The 24820-nt window shown below is 39.0% G+C and overlaps 1 protein-coding gene across 8 annotated transcripts in view; it reads left to right on the top strand.

Moving 5' to 3' along the window:
- Positions 1–24820, top strand: part of kmt2cb (lysine (K)-specific methyltransferase 2Cb) — a 94822-nt gene that overhangs the window by 3399 nt on the left and 66603 nt on the right. For 7 of the 8 annotated variants that reach the window (XM_082513909.1, XM_082513910.1, XM_082513912.1 and 4 more), the window contains exons 2-3: positions 12796–12984; positions 23929–24017. In XM_082513909.1, coding sequence (XP_082370035.1) covers positions 12797–12984; positions 23929–24017 — 277 coding nt within the window. In that variant the 5' untranslated portion in view covers position 12796. The remainder of the gene's footprint in view (positions 1–12795; positions 12985–23928; positions 24018–24820) is intronic. The other variant, XM_082513915.1, reaches the window with a different exon arrangement.

Genomic DNA, 24820 nt, shown 5'->3' with positions numbered 1-24820 from the left:
TGGGCAATAAAGACTCAATGCTGTGACCAAAGCAATCACGAAGGGGTGGAATGAGAATTTTTTATTTATTTTTTTTCTTTCTAGAATTGACTACAATATCACTCGTTGCTGAACTTAAGCATCGAGCAGCTTTTGTTTTTTCTTCCTTAAATTTGGCACACATTTTGTGAAGTTGCGCTCTCTCTCTCTCTCTCTCTCTCTCTCTCCCCCCCCCCCCCCCCCCCCCTCCGTCTCCCATGATTCTTCTTCGTAATCCAGTGGTGGTCCTTACTTGTAAAGTAGTATTGTGAGATCCCCATAACTGATACATCGCTATTGTTGTACATTAAGGTTTCCAGCAGTATACAAGGGATTTAAAATTGGCTTATTTTTGGTTTTCAGTCTTATTAAAATATACAGGGGTTCAGTAAAATACTCATTTCCTGTAGTGTTGTAAATGAGAAATGTTACGGTTGACACTGCAATGATGTTGTCCTTGCATACATTAAAAAAATGAGTCACTATGTATTGTTGAACAGTTCTTAGTGTGTGTGTGTGTGTGTGTGTGTGTGAAAAGAAAAAAAAAACAACAGTCACTTAACTTTGTCCTTGTCCACATTGGCAATGAAAGCCATCAGCCATCATTGTGTGAACTTGGTTAACACAACAAGGTATTGCAATGAAGTCAGTTTTTGACAGCGTTGTGCTCACAATTCACAGTCAAGCGAAATGCCTGCAAAAGAGATTTGAAGCCTTAATAAAAATGCTTCAAGTAGAAATTGCATACAAGCTATTATACATCCTGTATAGACTGCAGTATTACTTATACGGAAGGCAAGTCTGGTCTTTGTGCCCTAAATGGGCTGGGCAGGATGAGCATCTGGAAATGGCCACTGAGAAGGTCATAGCAGTGTAATATTATTTCAGATAAACAAAGATCTGTGCCTCTCGTACAACCATGTCACTTTCAGTAATGAGAAAAAGACTTGTTCTGCAACACTTACTGTAGCCAGATTAATGTGTTCATAATATTCATGTACACATGTAGACCAGATCTACACAAGCATCTACCACAGCAGTGCTTATGCTGACATGGAAATTTATGAATTTCCATTAAGTCTTAGTATGCTGCTCAACTGAGAAGATTTGTGTAGAAGATGTGTGTCCAGGCAAATGCTAGTAACTGGTGATGAATTTTTAAAAAAAGAAAAAAAAACTAAAGAGTGGAGGAAGATAATAAATGCAAATGTGTTCTTATGTTGCACTAGTATCATTGAATGGTTTGAAGTGGCAGTCTCAAGTATCTTCATTTGAGTGTCTTAATTCAGTCTGGCAGTCCATCGGCTATTGACAGGATGTGAAAAACATGGCCCTCTGGCCACTGGGCATCCTTGATAACATTTTAAGCAGCTCACAACCACAAGGAAAGGATGCACTACTAAAAATTTAATTCATCCAATTTTCACATTATAGTAGAGCAGCAAAAAACAAGACCAAGGGAGCACACCCCTTATATTTCATCTCTTTTGTTCTAGTTGACATAGTAGACTACAGCTAATATCAGAATGGAACAGCCACCTCACTCATGGTTAAGAAGCTACGAACAAGAGAGAGAAATTTACAAACACCAGGGATGCAACAATATTTGGATCAGATGGATCTAAGGTTGTAAAGTGTCCAGATTAATTGACTTCTTGACTAGTAAATGATTATTACACGTGCACAGGCATATAGTTCACTAGGCTTGTACTGTAAATATGCTCAGCTACTAAAACTGGGATATCTTTTTTGGTAATATGATTATGCTCAAGGTGCAAGGGATTGGTGGCATTACTTTTGATCCACAACAGTTTTTCTTTTTGGTTTATGTTGTATTTACTAACACATAAAATGTGTCCAGACAATGGACATGGTGCTGTTATTTGGTACACACTGCTCAAGTTGTCCATCTGCTCTGTATTTCAATTTTCCGTACTGCACACTGGACTGGAGTTAAGTGAGAACACACTAGGTAGTATGTTTTAAAGAGAACCGTGCATAATAACGAAGTATTAACAGAATTTAATAAAAAATTAAATGACAGACATGGTCAAGATTATATGGATTAGAGGTTCTAAATGTTGGTTTTGTTGAATTGCCCAGCCACATATCAGTGTGATCCTTAGATAAGTGATGATCTTTGCAGCTGATATTTTAATTTTTATTCTTGCTTATGTTCTGTGTTTACTCTCATGCTGCTGCTGCTGCAGTACATGAGTTGCTAGCAGTGTAGCTAATGTATCATAGGAGACACTTAAGAGCCGAAGGTGATCAGTTGGACCACTGCACCACCAGCAGCTTTTCTTTGTATATTTGGAATACTTTTTGGCCTAATTATCTATTGTACTCAAGCGAGTTGACACATCTCATGAGTTCAGAACACGCCAGTGTTGGCTCCTCTCTTTTGCTGTATATTCAGTGTAATGGTTCTTACATGTATGGTAACACAATGTTTTATCATTAACTCCATTAATATTATTTCAGCACCACTTCACAGGCAACGTATTGGAAAGAAGAACTTAAAGTGCAAAAAAAGAAACTAGCGTGACTGTTAATGGCCATAGTGCACTGTAATGATTTTCACACTGAACTGAAGTGAAACTAATGCAAATAAATTTGGTGAATATTTTAAATGAATAAAGAGAAAATAAATTGGATGTTGGACCTGTCCTTTATTATTTTACCAATAAATACAAATGCAATAAAACTCTATTCTTGAATGTATTTTTTTCATATTTTGTTGCAGCATTTACTTTTGCTTGATGTTGGCTTACACATTAAAGGACTTCAACTTATAAATTTAGCACTTGTACTCTATATGGGCAGAAATCTGAAGTCAACCTGTCAGAAATTGAAAAAGTTATCTCAGTAGAGCAGGGCGATATGACCAAAAATATTTATCACGATATACGTTTGAAAATTTGCGATAACGATATAATTGACACTAGGCAAAATACTTTACAACTCCACAACTTTATTAGTGCAAAGAAACCCAAAAAACATCAATGTATTTTCACACTGGGGACCAGGAGGCATACAGTGCTGCCAGGGCCAACCTGAGAAGAGGCATCAAGACTGCCAAGCAGCAGCACAGGAGGCGTATCGAGGCCAGGTTTGAGAACAACACAAACCCAAGGCAGGTCTGGGAGGGCATCAGGGCTATCACGGACTACAAAAGAAGAACACCATCACCCTCAGCCAACAGTTCTACTCTGGCTGAGGATCTAAATCTCTTTTATGCCCGTTTTGATAGGGAGAACACCGACCCTGTCCTGTCCCCTCTCCCCTCAACCGATCCTGCTCCAGTCCTGAGCACTCATGAGCTGAGGCGTGTGTTCCGGAGCATTAACACCAGGAAGGCGGCCGGGCCAGATGGAGTGCTGGGCCGGGTGCTAAAAGACTGTGCTGCGGACCTGGCGGACGTCTTCACCTCTATATATAACACCTCGTTGTCCTGTTCACTGGTACCATCCTGTTTCAAAGCAGCAACCATCATTCCCATCCCAAAACAGTCAAATGTCACATGTCTGAACGATTTCAGACCTGTGGCACTCACCCCCATTCCCGCCAAATGCCTGGAGAGACTGGTCATTAAACACATCAGAGCTGCTTTTCCACCATCCCTGGACTCGCACCAGTTTGCATACAGGGAGAACCGGTCAACCGAGGATGCGATCGCCACAGTGCTGCACACATTACTGAAGCACTTGGAACACAGGAACACCTATGCACGGCTCCTCTTTGTAGACTACAGCTCGGCTTTTAATACCATCCGGCCATACAAACTCCGTCCCAAACTCCACCAACTGGGACTTAACTCCTCTCTGTGCAACTGGATTGTGGACTTCCTCACTAACCGTAGACAGAGTGTCAGAGTGGGTAAGAACACCTCTTCCACCCTTGTGGTCAACACCGGTGCCCCTCAGGGGTGTGTTCTGAGCCCTCTGCTATACACTCTCTTCACCCATGACTGTATTTCCTCCTGCGCGTCCAATCTCATTGTTAAGTTTGCAGATGACACTACAGTGCTCGGACTTATATCCAACGATGATGAGACAAACTATAGGACAGAGGTGCAACAACTAGAGTCATGGTGCCACGACAATAACTTGGTCTTAAACACCAAAAAGACCAAGGGGATCATTGTAGATTTCCGGAAGAGGGGTCATAACAACCATCTGCCTCTCTTCATTGGCAGTGAGGCGGTGGAGAGGGTGAGCAGTTTTAAATTCTTGGTGGTAACTGTGACCGAGGACCTGTCCTGGGGCAACCATATCACCTCAGTTGCACGGAAGGCCCAACAGCGCCTCTACTACCTGAGGAGACTGCGGAGCGCACACATTCCCAGATCTCTGATGTTGAACTTCTACAACTGTGCCATCAGCAGCGTTCTGACGTATGGATTTCTAGTGTGGTTCCCCAGCTGCACCAAGGCCGATCAGCAAGCACTCCAGCGGGTGGTGAAAGAAGCTGGCAGAATTATTGGAACAAGTCTGCCAGAGATCAGTAATATCTTCCCCACTCGCTGTCTGAGGAGGGTGCACAGTATCCTGCGGGACCAACATCACCCTGCGCGCCACCTTTTCCATCTGCTGCCCTCAGGGAGAAGGTACAGGTCTATACAGGCCAGAACATCCAGACTGGCCAACAGCCTGTATCCACAGGCTGTGAGGCTCCTGAACTCTCTGCCCCCCTCTCACGGACAATAACCATATCCAACTTCTTAATAGCAATGAACTGGTCTGCATTGGTGCATCATATCTTTATTCTCTTCCCCCTCCTGCCCCCCCCCCCCCCCCCCCCCTCTTTCTTAAATAGATAACTATCATATCTGATATCATATCTCACAGTACAATAATATTGAATGGGTTGCATTGTTGTATTTTGTCATGTTTCTCAGGTCTTTGTCTGAATTTCTACGAACATTATTGCTAAGGATTGTCTTATTGCATTGGAGTCACACTGGGTTAAATATGTACACTTGGGTTTTAAGGGGTATTTATTATTTTCTTCTTTTTTTGGGTTGTATGGAAGCCCCAAACGCAATTTCATTGTTCTTGACAATGACAATAAATAAATACTACTACTACTACTACTACTTAAACAAGCAGTTGCTTGTTTTTTTTTGTTTTTTTTTTAATGTGCATTAAAGTTATATAAAAATGTAACAGTGCAAATGCAAATTCCATGCTGACAGTTTAACCAAAAGCATTTCCAGTGGAAATTGGCCAACATATCCTGAGCATAACCATGTATAATATCCACAAAACTTCAAAAGAGGTTTTAAACACACACACACTCTCACACACACACTCTCACACTCTACGGTAATATTATGTTGAAGCACAGTACGTATCACTCCGCGAGGCTCTTGCCTACGGTAGCCGTAATGCTTTGACAATCCATCAAGTGGTGCGGGTTTATAGCTTAGCAAAGTCGTACTAAAACATTTAACAGATTTTCGAGCGCCGTGTACCACGTAAAATCGTTTCGAGGTCAGTAAACGCAAACAGAAACCATACATAAGGCACAGGGGATTATAAGGGGCACTGTCGATTTTCAGAAAAATCAAAGGATTGATTTTTAAGTGTGCCGTATTTAAAAAAAAAAACAAAAAACACAGCAATAACGACGGCCCGCTAGCATACCAAAAATAGTGATTTGTTGTGTATCTGACGGACGAAAGCCAAACCAGTGCCACACCACTGAAGTTGCAGCATTTTTACAAACCAATTCTGATTCATCTGTTTCATTCAACGTTCCGCTTTCGCCCTTCTCATTCTCCATCACCGCCATGCTTTTTTAAATAAATTAATACATTTTTCATGTGCCCTTATATAATATTCTGGCTCCTTAAAATGTCAGTCACTAAAAAACTAAGATATGCTGGGCTATTTTCTGATGGCTTAACCTCTGGAAACATCAGCCAGTGTCTTAGGGGTTCCAGTGTAGCGGGGGGGGGGGTGTCATAATTGATTTCCACCAGTGAGTATTTAATTGAGCACTGTCAGTACAATTTATTGTAGTAGTAGTAGTAAACAGATCTGAACTAACATCACTCTGATGGATGCATCAGGGGACAACCTGAGGTGCAGTATCTTGTCCAAGGATTCTTCGATATGCAGACTGGAGTAACCGGGGAATTGAGCCACAAACCTGATTGGTAGACGACCTGACACAGCTTCTCCGAACTATAAAGTGGCATTTAAAACACTTGTCATAACATATTGGCCGAAGCTCTTTGGCCAATGCATTTTATTTGCTTTCCACATTGATATCACCACATGAAAGCAAAATGTGATTAGTCAGTATTGGAGTAGCTGTGGCTCAGGCCATAGAGCATTTTTTGTACCGTGTTTTTCACACTATATTGCGCACTTAAAATCCTTTAATTTTCTCAAAAATCGACAGTGCGCCCTATAATCCGGTCATCTTTAATAAAATGATAAATGTTCTGACTGAGAGATTTCTGAAAAACTTAAAACATACAGCTCTGCTATCACGACAGAAAACTAAACCGCAGTGACTTTTCTTAGGGTTACTGAAGTTGGACGAGCTGGTATATAATGATGTGCAACGTGATCGCTAGGGACACAGCTATGTTAGCATAACATAAACGCAATGAAGCTGGAGAATGAATGCTAACTTTTTTCCACTCGATAAAAGTTAACGCAAGGGTTCGCGATGGTTAGGGACAAATGCAATTGCATGACAGGATGTTGTTAACGGACCAACCTTCAGTCAGGAGAACAACTGAGATGATCCATCCACAATACAAGATTTGTAATTAATATACTGCAAGAACATGGGAATAGAGCAGCTGTGAGAGAATTGAACATTAATGAATCAATGGTACGGAAGTGGAGGACGCAAGAAAAATGAGTTGAGTGAAGTTTGAGTTATCTGACTGTTTTGTTTCGCTTAAGGTGCACCAGATTATAAGGCGCATTATGTATGAAAACAGACCCGTTCATCGACAGTGCACCTTATAATCTGGTGCGGATTATGGTCCGAAAAATATGGTACAAATCAGAAGGTTAGTACTTCAGTCCCAGACTCCTCTAGTCCACATGTTGAGGACGATGGTATTGAATTGCCTCTGATGTAGCCAACAGAGTTTGTGTGTGCGTGTAGATGCAATGATTTGAGTAATACGCACACAGAGAAGAACAAAGAGGCGGAGCTGTTACTGAGATTTTGAGCTCAGGCTGAGTGAAAGATAACAAGTTTCTAGCGTCCAAATCAGCAGTGCTGTTCCTGTAATCGCCATTAAAGCCTTCACTGGGAAAAAGCTAGTAGGAGTGCTTCCTCAAAACACCTGATCAACAACCTCTGACTTGAAGAAAAGCAAACTTTGAAGCTGCTCCATCCATGGCTGTTTGTTTTAACCTAGTCTGACAGCATGTTAAAACTACACAGCTTGATGTCAGCTGTCCTATTTTACATGGAAGACATACGTGCAACAAACAGTGCTGAGTCTAATGGGGTGCATGGGGTTTACCAGGCCATAAGGCTTTTGTAACATTTTCAGATTTAACGTGAAATAAAATATTGTATTAATGAAATTGATTTAATATTTCAAAATGTGAAAATAAAAGCTTTTTTTTCACAAGCCAATAAAAATGTACATGGATCAGTGAAACTCGGAGCCACTGACCTGGGGGTTGTTAGGTTGTTATTAATATGACTTAATGACTACACCATCATAACGTTTGTTTGTTTGTTTTGTTTTTTTTTTTAACAGATGTTGATTGAAGTTAAACTTCAAAACATTGCAATTACTAAAATGGAAACAAATGAGCAGTTCAAAACCTGTGGGTTTTTTTCAATAATTATTATTGCTCATTAATAAGAAAAAAAGTATTTTCCTAATTCTTTCTAATTAATCAATGAATTAATCAATAGATTACTCAATTACTAAAACAATCAAATGCTGCAGCTCTAGTATAAAGAGGTTAAAGCTATTGAACAAAGCTATATGAGTGTGTGTACAGGGGTGAATGTGGTTTGTATTTAAGAGTGCTGAGAGTAGAAAAGGCATCTATAACTTGGACTACTTTGATTACAGATGGAAATGCGAAACTTGATATCTAAATATTTCAGAGTCAGCCTGTTTTTTTGTTTTTTTTTATAATTGCATGCCAATAGATCTTTTCTTTAATTTAGCAGCACTGAGCAGATATATATCTGCCACATTGTCCTGTATGTGCCAATGTGGAAACAATTTTTACAATTTTTTTTTTTTTTATATATATAATCAGGGCTGGCTACCTTTCATGTTTGAATTGATACAAGTACTTGGAATTTGGTACCCCTAACAAATGGTGCCTTTTTTAGTGCTTGTTTTAGAACAAATTCAAATTCTTCTCTTATAAAATAATTCCATAATTATTGGCTGAAACTTTTTTTTTTATTGATAAGATTGTACACTCTACACTGTTGCCAGCTGCCTCGGTTAGTTTTACGACAGTGTTCCTGTTACAGTGTTTGCATATAATATTAAATGGTAATATTGGCCTACTGTTAGTTATGGTCAGAAATCAAGATTTTGGACATACTGTAATGTGTTTACTGTAAATAGCATGCTGATGAAAAATTTCAGTGCAGCCAGTGAAAGTGACAATCAATGCAAGAGGGGAAAAAGCCTGATTACCTGATTAAAAGAGATATTGACAGCTTAAACTTTGCCCATCATTCCAGGGTTCGTAGTTAGCTGCAGGTCCTTTGTTGAATTTGCTTTCCGGCTGTCAAATATAACACACTCTTCAGCTTTTAGATGTATTTTGTGTTTGACCAGGTATTTTCTCAGACTAGAAGTGTCGCCATAACCAGCTTTGCAGTGTGTGCTACAGATGTTGTGCAGTTGAGTTTTAAAAAGTGTAACCACGGCTGAGACTGCTTCTAACTCCCCACCGCCATTGTCCTGTCCGGTGTCGATTCTTCACATGTCACAGGACTGATGTCATGCACCCTCGCTCTCTTTCTTCTTTTAACCCAGTTATGCTCCGGTGCCAAAATTTACACTGATTTAGTGTGAATCAATACTCAGTAGAGCTGATAAAACTTGGTTGGTACCCTAACAAGTAGTAAGCTGAAAAATATTTTAGAGTGTATATATAAGAATGGTGTTGTCACAGAGTTGTTAGGCTGAATGGCTGTGACACCATTGTTTACAAACTCTCCAATGTCTATAGCATATATAGCAGGGTGTACATCATAGCTTTAGACTGAAGTGTTTGTTTTTTAATTATTTATATTTTAATTAAAAGTTGCTCACAAGTTTTTAAAGTACATTGCTTTAATACGTTATTGACTATTTGTTTTCTTTTTAAGTATAAACAAGTGTGTAGAAAACTGCAGAAAGACATATCTTTTGCTAAACGTCTCCACTATTTTAACCATAACGCATGAGAGGTGTTGACATTTTTGATCTGCCACTTCTAAATGTATCTTCCTGTGATCAGCTATATTAATCCTCCATGCATCTATTATTATTATTATTATTATTATTATTATTATTAAAAATAAAAACATTTAAATAAAACAGCTACTCTGGGACTTTTATTCTTTTAGATGCTGACAGTCAACCCAGTATTTTTGTTCCAGCTGTACAGTTTTTCTTATGAACTGGTTTTAAAATTTACCAGAAACATCAGGTTTGCAGGAATCTGAGCATGGTTATAAATGGTCTAGCAAAGCTTAAATTCATTTATTTCTAGTCTTACTAGAATTGTAGTCCATTTACCACTACAATCCTGCCATCTCAAAATTACTTTGTATTGTTAAATACAAGTAAAGGGCAGTATTCCCATTGTTTACCATTGAGTGCTTTGTAGTGGCTTTTCCTTCAGTGTGTGGGTTGCAGAGAATAGAAAATGTGAACTGGCTGTATGTGGAGTGATTACAGATGGCTTTGAGTAAGAAGTAGAAATCCTACTGCACTGTACTTACAGTAGTCAAAAGCTAACAATTTTTTGCTCAGCATTGAATTTTTTGATTTTCTCTAAACCCCTAGTTTGCTTCTACCAAAAAACTGTAATCTTGGTGTGTTTGAGATGTCTCTGGTCAGATAAGCCACCTCAAAAATGCTTAAAACCAATTATTTGAAATTATGTAATCAAAAGTCCTAACATGAATTCAGTTCATTTTTTAAAAATTGATTTGGACACAGTAAGGTACAGTGACAACACTAAAGCAGTGTTATTAAATGCTACTGAAGATTGAAAGACAACATCAGGCTTCTACGGCTAGATGGGTGTTATAGATTGGAGACATATCCTCACTGGTTGTGTCTTTTTAAGTTTTTTTTTTAAAAGGTTTTAACTGTGTTAAAACAGATCTGCAAATATACAAGAAGTTTCTGGAAAATGAAAATGCCCAAGAGCATTCATCATTCATCATCATTCATTGTTTTTAAATGGAAGTTTGGGAACACCAACCAGAACTGAAGCACCTATCAGGTCTTTATATCAGGATGGGTAGACTGAAGCTGTGCCTTGTAGTTTTTTTAATGTAGTTTTGCATGGTATACATACCGGAAGGATACTGCAATACTCTGCTGTTTCTAAAAACACAAATTTATGACTAATACCAGTGTTTGAGAAATGACAGTGTTCCAAAGAAAGTTGTAATTTCTGCATTTTATGTGCAACAGCGGCGCAGTGTTTTCCTGAGCGCACTACTTCATTTCCCTGCAGGCATAGTGGGCGGGCTAATGCTGCAGCTATCACAAAACAAGACACACAGTTCCCAAAACAAGTTTCTTGCATACTGTTTACAGCTAGCCAACAAAGTGAATGCATAGGATACACTGAGTAGTAGATGGCAGTTGGGGTAAGCTCACAAACATCTCTGTGAAAGTTTTTTTTTTTTGGGGGGGGTTCTTTAAAAATTGAGATGGACCAAAGAAGCCAGCTTTACATTCGTCACCTTTTCCCCCCCTAAAGGATTCAAAAAGAAGAGGGAATATGATAACTATTGCATGTTGTACATGAGTCAAATAAAATTATTATAAGCTAAATCTTCACCATTAAAGTTTGGCGAGCTTATTGGCTAAGGTCAGTGGCAACTGTTTGGTTTCTCTTTTGGCTAAATGGTGAATGAAGCAACCATGTATACAAATCGGGTGTTCGCAGGTATTCAGGTCAAAACAAAAGTTGTAAATTATCAATTTGTGTTCAATACGTTCTGTTAATGGTTAGCATGTCAGTTTCTTTTACACTATTGTATGTTGTTAACTTTCCCGTGTGTGCTTTTTTTTTTCTTCCCCTTTTTGCTCTTGCCTTTCTGTACTCTTCTATCCCCTCTATCCCCCACCAATCACAGCAGATCCCTGAGCCTGTTTTTTGGAGGTCTCTTCTTGTTAAAAGGAAGCTCTTCCTTCCCACTTGTTACCAAGCATGTGCACTGATTCATTGGGTGGGGGGGTTCCTCTAATATATTAGGGTCTTGGGTCTTCACCTTGCCATGTAGAGCACTTTGAGGCAGCTTTAGATGGGAGTTGGCGCTGTATATAAAAGTGAATTGTCAGACATGCTCTTGTTTATGAAAAAGAGAACAGAATCTAAAAATAGCAAATAATCTAGAGTTGCCTGTAAAAACAACAAAGTACGTGATTTCCTCTCTCATTTTCAGCCATAAATGAGTATACATACTTCTTTAATTAGTAGTTTACATATCAAAACAGTTACAAAACACAATAATGAAAACAAAAGCAAAGATGATGCATTTTCACAGAATTTGTAAAGAGGACAGGAATGGTGTTTATGTAGGAAAAAAAACCCAAAAGAACTCAATTCTAAGTATTTGGTCTATGTTGAGATTGCAATTATTAAACACAATTTCTACCATTTAGTAATTTAACTGAAGGGGGGGTGGTGTCAAGATATTGAGGGTTTTTTGGGGGGATTTTTTAAGACAAAATTGTGATAACACTTGGGGGGTTAGTTGCACAGTCTTATTGGTAGAGACCTCCAAGTATAACAGAGCAGCCATTTTTCCACAGGAAGCCACTTACAGCACACTTATTCAAACTGCCCCAAAATAATCAAATGCTAGCAAATTAATTTGATAAAATCACAAAGAAGTAAAATGAAGTAAGCAGTTATCCACAAAGTATGTTGTCAAATAGATTAATTTCAATAGGTGCGTGTGAGCAGGAAACACTGAAATTAGTGCTGTTTATAATAAGGCAAGACAGATTTTGCACTCACTATTTCAAACTTAAATTTCTCTAAAAGTACGAATGTGTTACCTACACATCATCAGCACACTTTTTTCCTTTATCAGTACCAGGAAAAAAGTGTGCTGATGATGCGGGCCAAATGTAATTAGGCTGGCCCACGGGCCAGAGTTTGACACCTATGAAATACAGGATCTCTGGAGAGACTTGAATATAACTATGTGCATCAAAACCTAGGTGTGCTGAGCATGTATCATTCCTAAGTAGACTTTGAGTTTAATATTGCTACCAGGGTCTGATTTTCAATAACATATCAGAGTAGTTGTATATGAAAAGATGAAATCAATTTAATTGTCTGAACAAAATGCAGAAAATTTCAAAGGCGACAAAAGCTTTCTGACTACGCTGTTTGAGTTTACAGATAAATCAAAAATTATTCAAAAAACATGGACTTCCATGTTTATCAGTTAAAAATAGCGTCTTAGACATGTACTAAATTAAAACCTGTTAATATAAATTCAGATTAGGTGCAAATCAGCATCCGTTTTGCTTTTTTCCAAACATTGCTTACCTCGTCTTTCTTAACGGTTTTTCAGAATGTCATCAGAGGATAAGACTGTGGAGCCCTCTGACCAGGGACCCTCACCGCCATCAAGCAGTGTAGGGGCCACGTCCACAGGAAGTCCTGCCCACGCAGACAAGCGACCACGTGGCAGGCCGCGCAAGGATGCTGCTGCCCTCCTACCCCAGGCACCACCCTTATCCACGTCTAAGAACAGAAAAAAGTAGGTTTTTACCTTTGACATTCAAATCAGTTTGTATTTTTAAAGCTCAGGGAATTACTTATTCTTGCTGAATTGGTTAGCATTGCTAGTGCAGTAACTTTATGTAATACTTTTTGTAAGCAGTGGTCTGGTGCCGGACCCCCTCTATAAAATGCTTAGGTTTAGACTTTAAATTAGTCTTGAAATTTTTCTTGACATTGGATTTGTAAGATGTGCGGAGCCAAAAGAAGAAGAAGTGTGAATCCCATATTCTTTTCAAACTTTATATATTTTAAATATCTGATATTACCTGCTTCACCATTTCCCCTTAGTGACAGCGCAGGTGAGGTTTTAGAGACATACCCATATGTCTCTCATATTGGATTTTCTTAATTATCGTCCTCTTAAATCCAGAATCTAATTTAAGATCCTTCTCGTCGCAATTAAGCTTTTAAATAATCAGGCCCCATCTTATCTCTAAGACCTCATAGTACCATATCACCCCATTAGACCACTTTGCTCTCAGACTGTGGGCTTACTTGTTGTACCCAGGATATTTTAAAGTAGATTGGGAGGCCTCTCTTCTGTGGAACCAGCTCTCAGTTTGGATTCTGGAGATAGATACCCTCTCTACTTTTTAAGATTACGTTTAAAACTGTTTGATCTTATAGATAAGGCTGGATCGTGTAACCCTGAACCCTCTTAGTTACGTTGCAATCGGTCTAGGCTGCTTCCTTTAATGCACTGAGCGCTTCTTCTTCATTCACTTTTTCCCCTCTCACTGTGTTTATACACCACTCTGTATTTAATCATTAGTTTTGTGGATTTTTTTTAAATTTTTTTTTATTTCTGTCTCTTTTCCATTAATGTGTTTTTTTTGTGCTGTCTTCCTCCTCTTACCCTAACTGGTTGCATAGATAGCTGCCTGTCCCTAAGCTTGCTTTTTTTTTTTTTTTTTTTTAAAGTTTCATCCTGCTAAAAGGGTTTTTTTCCTTTCCACTGTCACCAAGCACTTTTTCTCATGCAGTCATCTGAATTTGTAATTTTGTCTGTGTTATTGTAAGGTCTTTACCTAACAAAATAAAACACCTTGATGCTTTATGTGATTCAGCACTATATAAATAAAATTGAATAGGGAATTACTTAATTCTTGCTGAATTGGTTATTCTTGCTGAATGCGATCACAGCAATGATTAAGGGTGTTGAACCTGGGCAACATTTAATATTTGGCCAAAAATAAGCCTTGGGAATTTGTTGCTGTTGCAATGGGCACAGTGGAGTAGATCTGCAATGTTCACCACAACCGAGAATTGATACGCGTAAATGATTACAAATACATGGTTTTCTTCTTAAACTATTCTTGTGATCAAAGTTTAGAAAATTAGGCTACAGTTCTGTAACCGACATTTGCAACACAGAGTGAAAAATAAATTTAACTTGCTGAATCGGACTCGTAGACTTTAGAAAGTCATGTATGGTATTTAAACCCCTTTACTTTTACATAACACTGTAAACTTGATAACAAAACCCCAGAAAACTATGCAAGATTTAATAAGATGGTTGTGGTGAGACTTACCGTTGCACTCCTGCCACCATGTACATCACTCTATGTGAAATTTTACAGTAAACCTAAGAAATCATAGTAACAGTGGTAACTTAAAATCTTTCACTGGTTATTATTTTTATTTTTATGTATTTATTATTCATGGTAAGTTAAGTACACAAAACCAGCTTTGGAAAAATGGGTGATCTTGCCTTTTATTATTGCTTCTCCTCCAAATTCTGTCAGGTGTCATGAGCTTAAATACCCCATTCTGTGTTACTGCTTATTAAATCCAGTGCTTACCTGGTAAGAGACGGCATTAAAACTTAATCCCATGTTATTAAACAAAAATATCAAGGTGGTGCATAGGAAGCATTGGGGAAAAAAGCCCTCAGTTTAAATCTGAAAATGGTCCTTATACTATATGTGGCATATTTAAAGTGGTCTGAACCTACTTTTGGCTGCTCCTATTTGAATCCAAAGGGATTTGTGTTTCCTCCTGGAATTAAAGTGGGGGCCTTTTGCAGTGTACTCAATAGTACCGTGGTTGACCACTTCTTACTTAAAGTAGTCTGAAACTACAAAATATTTTATGGTCATTCTAGCATTGCATAAGTTACTACTTTAAGTCCTTTGTAGAAGTCCTTGGGGTTTTAGCAGCTTGAGTGCGCCCCAGGGTGGCTGTGGCTACAATGTAGCTTGCCATCACCAGTGTGTGAATGTGTGTGTGAATGGGTGGATGACTGGATATGTAAAGCGCTTTGGGGTCCTTAGGGACTAGTAAAGCGCTATATAAATACAGGCCATTTACCATTTACCATTTGATTTCATGTAATTCCACCACAGATGTTTAGGCTCCGTGCAAGGTGTCCTGCTTCTCTGTGACTTCCTTAGCAACATACAATGCAGCTTAGAGCTGTAAAATAATGCCCGCAAGGTTCTTAACTCTCTCCTCAGTCTGTCCTCTCATTCAATCTTAATACCCTGTTCCCAATGGATCGTTTAATCTCCAAGTATTCAGACAATACATTAATGCCACAGTAGAAGGATGACCAGGGACACACTTGAAATACTTAATGTTGTTTAACTGGTCACGAACTAACCATCAGCAGTTTTATTTATATCTTTGTAATGGCTAGGGTTTTGTTAAGAATCAAGAATAGAATTACAATTTGTATATATTTTAAAGTATGTCATTATTTTTGCAGAATAGGCTGCTGATTACACACTTATTTAGCTCTGCCACAATTATTTATCCCCTCTCAGATTTCATTTAATTAGATACAAACACCTCCTGAAAGCTAAATTGCAAGCTCATATTCCATAAAACACCCCCAACACAGTGATTACAGCTTTGTGAATTCAGACAATTTACTCCATCCCGATTTCTAATTACTGTTGGTCATAAAAGCCTACAGGCTAATGAGGAATGGCTGGTCCTCTAAACTGTACTGTAACTTGTAATCGAACCATGGTGAACACTTATAACGTCATTCTAGACCAATTAATTGTTCTCATAGGCTAATCAGCTTCATTCTGTGGTGTATGTTTTAATTTTAAAATTGTCATAGATAAGTGTGATTAAGGGTATTGATTTGTGACAAAGGTGGATGCTCTATAAATCGCTGTTGTAGACCTGATTGGTTAGAATTTACTAGATTTGCTTATGCTCCATCTGCTAGTCCATCTCTTCCAGAGCAACATGATCCTTGTCAGGTTTTCCAGGCAGCACTGTGCTAGCTGGGACTACTTACCAGAGCATTATTTTCACCTTTTCTTTTTTTTTTTTTTTTCCCTGTCTCTCTTGCTCGCTCTCCCTGTGGTAGGACTGTGGGGGGAAGTTGTGCAGGGTATGGGACCCGAACACTAGTCTTTTGCATTTGTCAGTGACATAACTGGCTGTCTGAATGCTGCAATTTGATCTCATTAGTTCTGAATAATATAATATACAGCTTGATGCTGTGTGGTGGTCTGTGCAAAGACGTCACTGCCAACACCTGTTTTCAGGTTGTGATCATAGGCTTATAACTGCTCATATATCAATTTGGGCTTGGTTTCTGCTATTAGATACTAGAAATACTTGAAAGATAAAAATTGTATTTAATGAAAATTTTACTAGATAGTAGTAGTAGTAGTAGTAGCAGCAGTTGGCCATGTACTAAGCATACTACATGTAGGACTGCAACGATTAGTCGACTAGTCACGATTACGTCGACTATCAAAATCGCCGACGACTAATTTAATAGTCGATGCGTCGTTTGAAGCTTTGTAAGATCCCAAAAGACGCAGGAATAAGTAGTAGGATTTAAGAGTGTAATAGCGGACTGAAACAAAAGATGGCAGCACTGCATGTACAAGGATGCCAGCTGCCGTTAAATCCCGAAGAAGAAGAAGCAGTGTCCGGTATCGCAGCCGTGTCCAAATTCAGGAACCGCATCCTCCTGTGCCCGCATTTGTAGGCCGATTACGTTACAGCGACACGACGAAGACTGTCCAAATTCGAAGACTCCGACAAATGTGCCCTTCATTTCCCCAGATTTAAAGGATGGGTCGGGTGTGTACTTCGTGGCCCAACCTATCACAGAATTCATAGCGCGGCCCAACTCAGTTTCCAACAATAGCGGCAGCTAGTTAGTTTTAATATTACTCTTATTATACTTTCTGGGTCACAAAATAAACATTACACATAATTTCAGGCGAGCATGTAGCTGTGTAAACTTCAAATATCTGCTCAGTTTATCAAGACACCACATATTTTCAAAAGCGCTCCAACGTTTTCGGAAACATCTGTTACTCACCAGCTCGATAGCGAGCCGAGGTTCAAGGCTCACTAGAGCAGGTGAGAACACCGGACTCCCGGCAAATCGTTTTCAAACCCACTGCCGTCTTTCGCTACTCAGGTTAAACATGACATATAAGTCACTTAGATAACTTAAAAATGTTATCGTTTGGCTTTTTTCAGTATTTTATTTGTTCCTGAGTAAATCGGTTTGGCTGAGATTAAAGTTATAGTTTTTACACAGCTGAATAAACGTCAAGCAGACAACTGATTATCAGAAGTGTGAGATGCTCGAGAATATGCTCCGGTGTCCTGTTATATTTTAGATAGCAAGGAGCAGACGGCTGAGTTTATTAAACTCCACCGAAACAATCTGCTAATTTCATTAAAATTTAATAAACTATCATCTTGTCTTTATTTTTAGTTAGCACATAAGCTGTACGTTTTACGTCCAATGGATGCATGATCTGATTAGTCGACTAATCGCAAAAAATAATCTGTGACTAGTCGACTATTAAAATAGTCGTTTGTGGCAGCCCTAACTACATGGTCATCTCATAAATGGTTTGATGCTCTTTTATACCTTTATACATCTTTAGCTGGTTATTGGTATGGACATGAGTTTTTTTTTACATGTTCTTACCATATTGACCAGGTTTGAATAATATACATTCACTGGACAATTTGTTAGGTACGCCTACCCAGTGCTGGGTAAGAGCCCATTTTAGCTTTAGAATATTTGGTCCATATTGACACAATAGCAGCACACAGTTGCTGTAGATTCTTTGTCTGCATATTTCTTATAGAGATATCCTGTTCTACATGAGACCAAAGGTGCACTTTTGGATTGCGATCTGGTAACTATAGAGGCCACTTGAGTACTGTGAACTCATTGTAACGTTCAAGAAACCCAATTGAGATGATTTTGAAACGTTCCTTGTTGTTCTGTTGAAAGTAGCCATGCAAAAATGGATACAATGTGGTTATAAGGGACAGACATGGTCAACAATAGAACTCAGACAGGCTGTGGTGTTTAAATGATGCTCAGTTTGATACTAAGAGGACCAAAGAGGGACAAGAAAATATCTTTCTCGTCATTAAAACCAGTCTGAACTGTTACAAGGCAGGATGGATCCATGCTTTCATGTTGTTTATACCAAATTGTGGTTCTATCATCCAAATGTTGGAGCAGAAATTGAGACTCATTAGACCAGGCAACCTTTTTTCCCAATCTTCGTGAGCCTGTGCGAACTGCTGTCAGCTGGAAATAGTCTGGCCATTCTCATTTGACCAATGGCATCAACAAGACAATGCATTTTGACCAGGACAATTCCAGTAGATCAACAGTTTCTGGTATACACAATCTAGGGCTGTTCTAATAATACCAGCATAATTTTTTAGGTGTTTTTTTTTTTTTAAAGTGTCATATCATGATATCATTACTATAGCAGCATCCTACACTTATATTCCGTATTGCACACAATAATGAGGCACACTCAGACATGTCCGACAGGCAGACAGCCAGGTGTCCGGCTCTGATGACGATTTGGTAACAGCTGAGGTCATTGAAAAAAACCCAACAAAGCACAGTACCTTAAAATTATTTGTGCGAAAGCCGGAAACGACAAACTTGTTTCACTACTTGAGCCAAAAAACACAGAGTACGACCAGGCTATCAGCTGGTGATGTATGACCGAAATGTAAACAAATGACTCACCCAAGCATCGTTGGAGCACTCGCTAGATATACTTCTTACAACAGGAAGAGCAAACGGTGGCTGGTAATCACTGATGCAGTTACATATTGTTTAGCCAAGTAAATGACAGCAATTCAAATGGTGGAAAGGGAGGAAGGAGGAAGACATTTTTCATTTTTTATTATGTGGCAATACTGTGCAGGCTGCTGATGAACGACAAGTTACCTCAACTTAGATATTATTAAACTAAAGTGTAGAGCAGTCATATTATACTTAATATTTCCAGTGAAAATGCTACCTAGGCTAATTTTGTGCTTACATTTGAGTTGTGTTGTGTCACTACTATTGTACTATAGTGCTGCTGCTGGCAGCTTGTTTTAATAGATCCACACTTTAAATTCGATAGTCTGTTATCGTTGACAGCAAGTCATTGGTAAAGAAGAACTGAAAATGCCCTTTAGGTTATTTGTACTAGTAAGTGCTGCTACCTGCAAGCTACAGTCCCCACTATAACACTCTTCAGTAATTTCTTTTTTTTCTCAGTATCCACTGAGATTAATTAAATTTTTATGCTCATCTTATTCTTAAAATAAAAGTTGTTTCTTATAAGAGAACCAGATACTATTTTGCTGTAAGTCCACTGTGCATCCAGTGAAAAAATTAACACAGTACCCTCTGATTTATTTATTTATTTATTTATTTTAAAGGGGGGGAAAAAGTGTTGAAAAAATAGTGAATTATGAAAACAAATCAGAAAATGAGCTGTTCTGCTTGTGGCAGAGTTCCACTCATGTTTCATGTTGGGACATTATCTTATTTTCTCCTGTAAGCCAATTTGTTGCTTCTAGTCTTCCAAAAGCAATAAATGAGTAACTACAGACTGCTGTCTTTTGATCTTGCAAGACCAGAAGAGTCTCGTCATTAAAATATCAACATAAATCAAAAATCATCCAAGCTGTGCAAGCCACTCATCAATCCATCTGCTATACTGGGATCCAGGCTTTGACAATCTACTGTAATGCCATCATGCAGACCCTTTCCAGACAGTTGAAGCAGTAAGGCCAGTAAAGCAACATCTCCTTCCACTCCCTGGTGGCATCCAGTCGCTGATACCCTCATTTGTAACTTTTTCCATAAAGACTAGCTGACTGCGGCTTTTGCTATTGCTATGTACTTAGCTACTGTTTGATTTTTAAAGATAACAAAATTAAAAACTGAAAAGTAAATTTGTTCAGAATAGCATTAAAAAATTAAATTGATATAGAATAGTTACTGAGAGAGGCCATCCACCATTCCTGATTATATCTACACCGACTTCCATATGATCCTGAACTACAGTAGTTGGTTCATACTAGGCCATGTAATAGGCTATAACAGAGTTGTCTGTTAAAATGCAGTTGTTTGTTTCTACATCAAGTTATTTATGTTTGACTCAAGCTCACAGGTAATTGTTTTTAGCCAAGGTTTGCTAGAGACTTCTTCTGTCATTCCCCATGGAAGTCATTTAGAAGGAGGGGTTGATTTGGCATCTAGCCATTTGTGATTTTTCTCTCCAGTGACACAAAATTACCCACCCCCACCCCCAATCTCCTCCCTCACTTCCCACCCGCTGGATCCTCCTGAGTATCCCGGAGACATACTGCTCTCCTTTGGGCTGTGTTTGTTCTCCCCACTTAGCCTGCTAGCACTCGGTGTTGCTATTTAATTTGTATCCATGACAATTATCCCCTCCACATGCTGCTTCCAAGATTAGGTTAACTGAGCTTGCGTTGAAGGGATGCTGACACTGGCAGATATTTACATACTGTGTGTACAAGCAAGGTATGAGTTGGTGTGTCTGAGCGTATGAGTTGGCACACAACGCCTGTTTGTAAATGTACACGTGGTTGTCTGTTTGCTGACATGGCACATACAGTGAAATATAAGAAAGGTGGAACTTTCTTTGTTAGAAAAGTGTGTTGATACTAAGGACTTCTTTAAAAGCTAACATTACACATATTATGATCGTTCACAGACAATCACCTTAAAGGGCTAGAGGTGAGAATTTTAGTCACAGTTAAACTGAGTAATCCAAAACCTGGTCCAGCGTGGTTGTAGGGGAGATGGTTAGGTGTACAGATCTGAGAGGCTATATTGATAAATAAATGCATTTCTTGGATGTCTGTTTTATTAAACAGCCCTCTTCAGATCTTGCCAAAGCACGTTGGTTGGGTTAAGACTCTTTTTTTTGCTGTTGTTAAAAAAATCATACATTTTATTTTTCAACTATTCTGTTGTGTATTTATCTGTATGCTCTAGGTCAATGTCTGTTTCACTATCCAGCTGCTCCCCAAGCTTCAGGTTATTGTCTGCTACAATCATATAATGTAATTTCTTTCTTTTTTGATTGCCTCAACACTTCCAGGATGTCAGTCCCCGAGGTTGCAGAGCAGTCTCAAACTTTCCATGTTTCACAGTGACCTTTTTCAAGCCTCATCTCCTGAACTGAAGTCAGGGCTCTAACACAAGAAAAGGTGCATGCATATGAACATTTATTCCAGATATTGTTGCAGTTAGTTATTGTGAGTAGCAAACTGAACAACAAACTAGCTAAACGACAACAGCTGGTTGTTGCATTTTGCAGCACTGACCATGAATGGTTGCTTAGTATGACTGTCATACCATAGTGTATGACTAATTCATGCAGAAATCCAGGTAATTCCAAAGCTTTACAAACTCTTTCTTTGAGTTCCCCTAGAGCTGGGCGATAGAACGATAACGATATGTATCGCGATATAACTTTTACTCGATAGAGAAATTAAGCTATCGCGATAGACCTCGCCGCTCTTGTCCTCAAAGAAAAAAAAAAAAGGTCAGCCAATCCAAATTAAGTAGCGCAGAGCCGAACCAATCACAGCCGCAGCGTCACGTCGCGTGGCTTGTTACGTACAGCACAAGTGCCAAGCCGCACGTGTGTTTGTTTGGGAAGCAGCCAGCGGGTAATGGAGGAAATGAGTGTGCCGACTAGAAAAATCAACCGAGCGTGACCGAAGAGAAAACAGATAATGGTTCCAATGCCGGAGAGATTGTCAAACGGAAGAGCCATAGAAGTTCCGTAGTGTGAAGGTATTTCGGCTATTTCAAGTCTGACAAAAAACAGAGTAGCGTGCACTGTAAATTGTGCCGAAAGCAAGTCTGGAAATACAATAAACTGGAGCATGCGTCACACTGTGCGCCACGTTATTGTTTCGGTGAAATGAATTTCTACAATACTGTTACTGTTAATTCTACTCTCTGCAGTGTTTAAATGCTTACATATACACACAGTTACTGTCCCTCCACACACACGACTCGGTTCTGCTTCTATGCCCCAGCTTTGTTTACTTTTTCCCACCGAGGCTTCTAGACTTCTGATTGGCCAACATTTCGGCACGGTTAGGAATCTAGCGCCACCTGCTGCTTTGGCATGTTCATAGCAGCGTTTTCCTTCATTTCTCCCTTTATGTGTGGACGGGATTATTTTTTAAAACGAAAACGGAAAATCTCAGTTTTCAGAAATACCCGTGTACGTGTGGACGTAGCCTCAGTCTCTGACTGGAAGCGCTAATTCGTCATTCGGCTTTTGTCAGACTAAAGTAACTGTTAAAACTGTTTGAAAAGCTCAGCTATACAACAAGGAGAGATTGAGAATTTCCTTTTAGTTCTCAGTTTATTTGATATTGACAAAAGTTAGTCAGTTTTGTCTGTTCTTCTGTAACACAAACTAAGATTTATTTTTAGAATTAATATTTTGTTTCTAAGTGGAATTGACAATTTAGTCTGTTTCGTTTGTTCTATTTTGAAACTTAAACGCTTTAGCGGCTGCCTTTTGTGTAGTTTGCAATATTTGCCTTTATTTATCTGAAAAAGTCTCATGTTCCTTAAGTACATCTACCCTGTTGAACTTATTATGGGAAATAAATATTTAAATCAAAACAAGCTGCTGATTATTTCACATTTTACTTGTGAGCAACGGCACATTTAAATCTTACAAATATAGTTATTTGGCTTATATCGTGATAGATATCGTTATCGCCTGAAATGAAAAAAACATATCGTGATATGAAAAAATCTCATATCGCCCAGCTCTAAGTTCCCCCAAACCAGTAAGTGTAGATTAGTTTTTCTTTAACCAAATTCATCTTATGACAGCCAGCAACCATTCACTAACCAGTTTGGGGTAATGCGGATTTCTTCCCTACTAACTGGTGGTTTCCAGGGGGTTACCAGCTAGTCTCTATACTGGTGTGACTGAGGGCCATTTATACTTGCTGTTGTTGCGCTCCTCTTGCTGAAAGTGATCTCACAATGGCTGGTGTGAGACACTTTTTGGTGTCGTTTCAGTTTGCTGTGCACCTCATGTGTCTTTTCTAACCTTGTGTTGGTCATGCAGCTGGTTTGAAGACACAGCTTATGCAGAGTTGAATGTTGCAATAGTGTGAAAAGATGAAACTTTCAGGAGGACAAATTGATTTCTTTGCTTCCTCTACATGTTTTGTCTCCTACTATATGAGGAGGTTTTGTCTGAGTGGCAGCACCTATCGTTCAGCAAGTCTGGCATGACATCAGAAACAGTAAAACGGTGGCTGTGATGACGTCACTGTGATGCTACCATTGTGGTTACCATAAATAGGCCAATAGCGCCATCATCACTGAATCGCCCATTTATTTTCATTGCCTCTATGTTTTACCAGAGTTTCTCCTTGTAGCTGTAACACGAATATGTATGAAACACCCCACCAGTACCACCCTTTTGCCTTACCCATGACTTCAATGCCTCCATTAAAAATCAGTGAAAGCCATGACGATATTTAATTAATTCATGACTAAACCACCACTCCCCCGTCTCGAGGTGAAGTTGTGTAGTTTTAATGTCTTATTTCTTTTCATTTCCTCTGTTTCTTTGTTTGTTTGTTTTTCTTACTCCAGGGGTCGCACCAGAGGGAGAGTTGTTGTGGATGAGGAGGACAGCATGGATGGGACTGAGATAACAGAGTCCATAGACCCTCAGGACACAGGTGAGACTTTGTTTTTGATCTTTTATATACACATTGGTTTTACTGAGAGTGATATATGACTTGAACCTGCACCCCAAGTAGCCTTATGCAGTGCTTTGAAGGGTATGTTAGTAAAGGTAGATGAGTCTCCTTCTCCTGGAGAAGGATGGATGAGAGCTTTTTCTTAGCACCCAGTGCCTTTTTTTCAGGGCTATAATTGAATGGGTTTAGCTTGAGCTGTGAAGCTGTAGTGGGTGTGTATTTTTTCTTCTCCCCTTACTGCTTCCATCTCTCCTCTTGCTCTGAGATTGGCATTGAGGTGCAGAGGGAAAGAGCCCAAGGCTAATGCCCTCTAAAAGCTTTTTAAAATCCCATCAGTCTCTCCAGACCCATTTATGTGCCTTTTTTATGTGTGTACATCACATCATGTGACCATGCCTCCCATTCTGATACATTTCAGTGCCGCCCTGTTGCTGAGCTGAAGATAGTTGGAAATGTGACGCTGTCAATGACTTGCCGTTCTTCTGGTATCATTTACCTTAGAACAAACAAAGGCAATATTTCAGAGTTTAAAACCCTTCAACATTTTTTTTTGTAAATGATGTTATGAAATAACCAAGCATTCACTTTGCCTTTTCAGTCTACCGCCAGATGCACTTAAAACTCAGTGGTTTCTTCAGTGGCTCTCTGCCTCTGGGCTTTTGGCAAAATGAAATTTGTGACTCTGTGCAGTCTTGTCCTTAAAGTGATATGTGCTGAGGTCAAGCACAGTATATTATAGCCTTTTAAATGCATTGTTTATTTTGTCTGTCTCTAAATTGTTA

The sequence above is a fragment of the Aulonocara stuartgranti genome, assembly GCF_965226115.1.
Source record: "Aulonocara stuartgranti genome assembly, chromosome: 18".
In the NCBI taxonomy this organism is placed as follows: domain Eukaryota; kingdom Metazoa; phylum Chordata; class Actinopteri; order Cichliformes; family Cichlidae; genus Aulonocara; species Aulonocara stuartgranti.
This window is presented reverse-complemented; position numbering and strand designations above follow the sequence as displayed.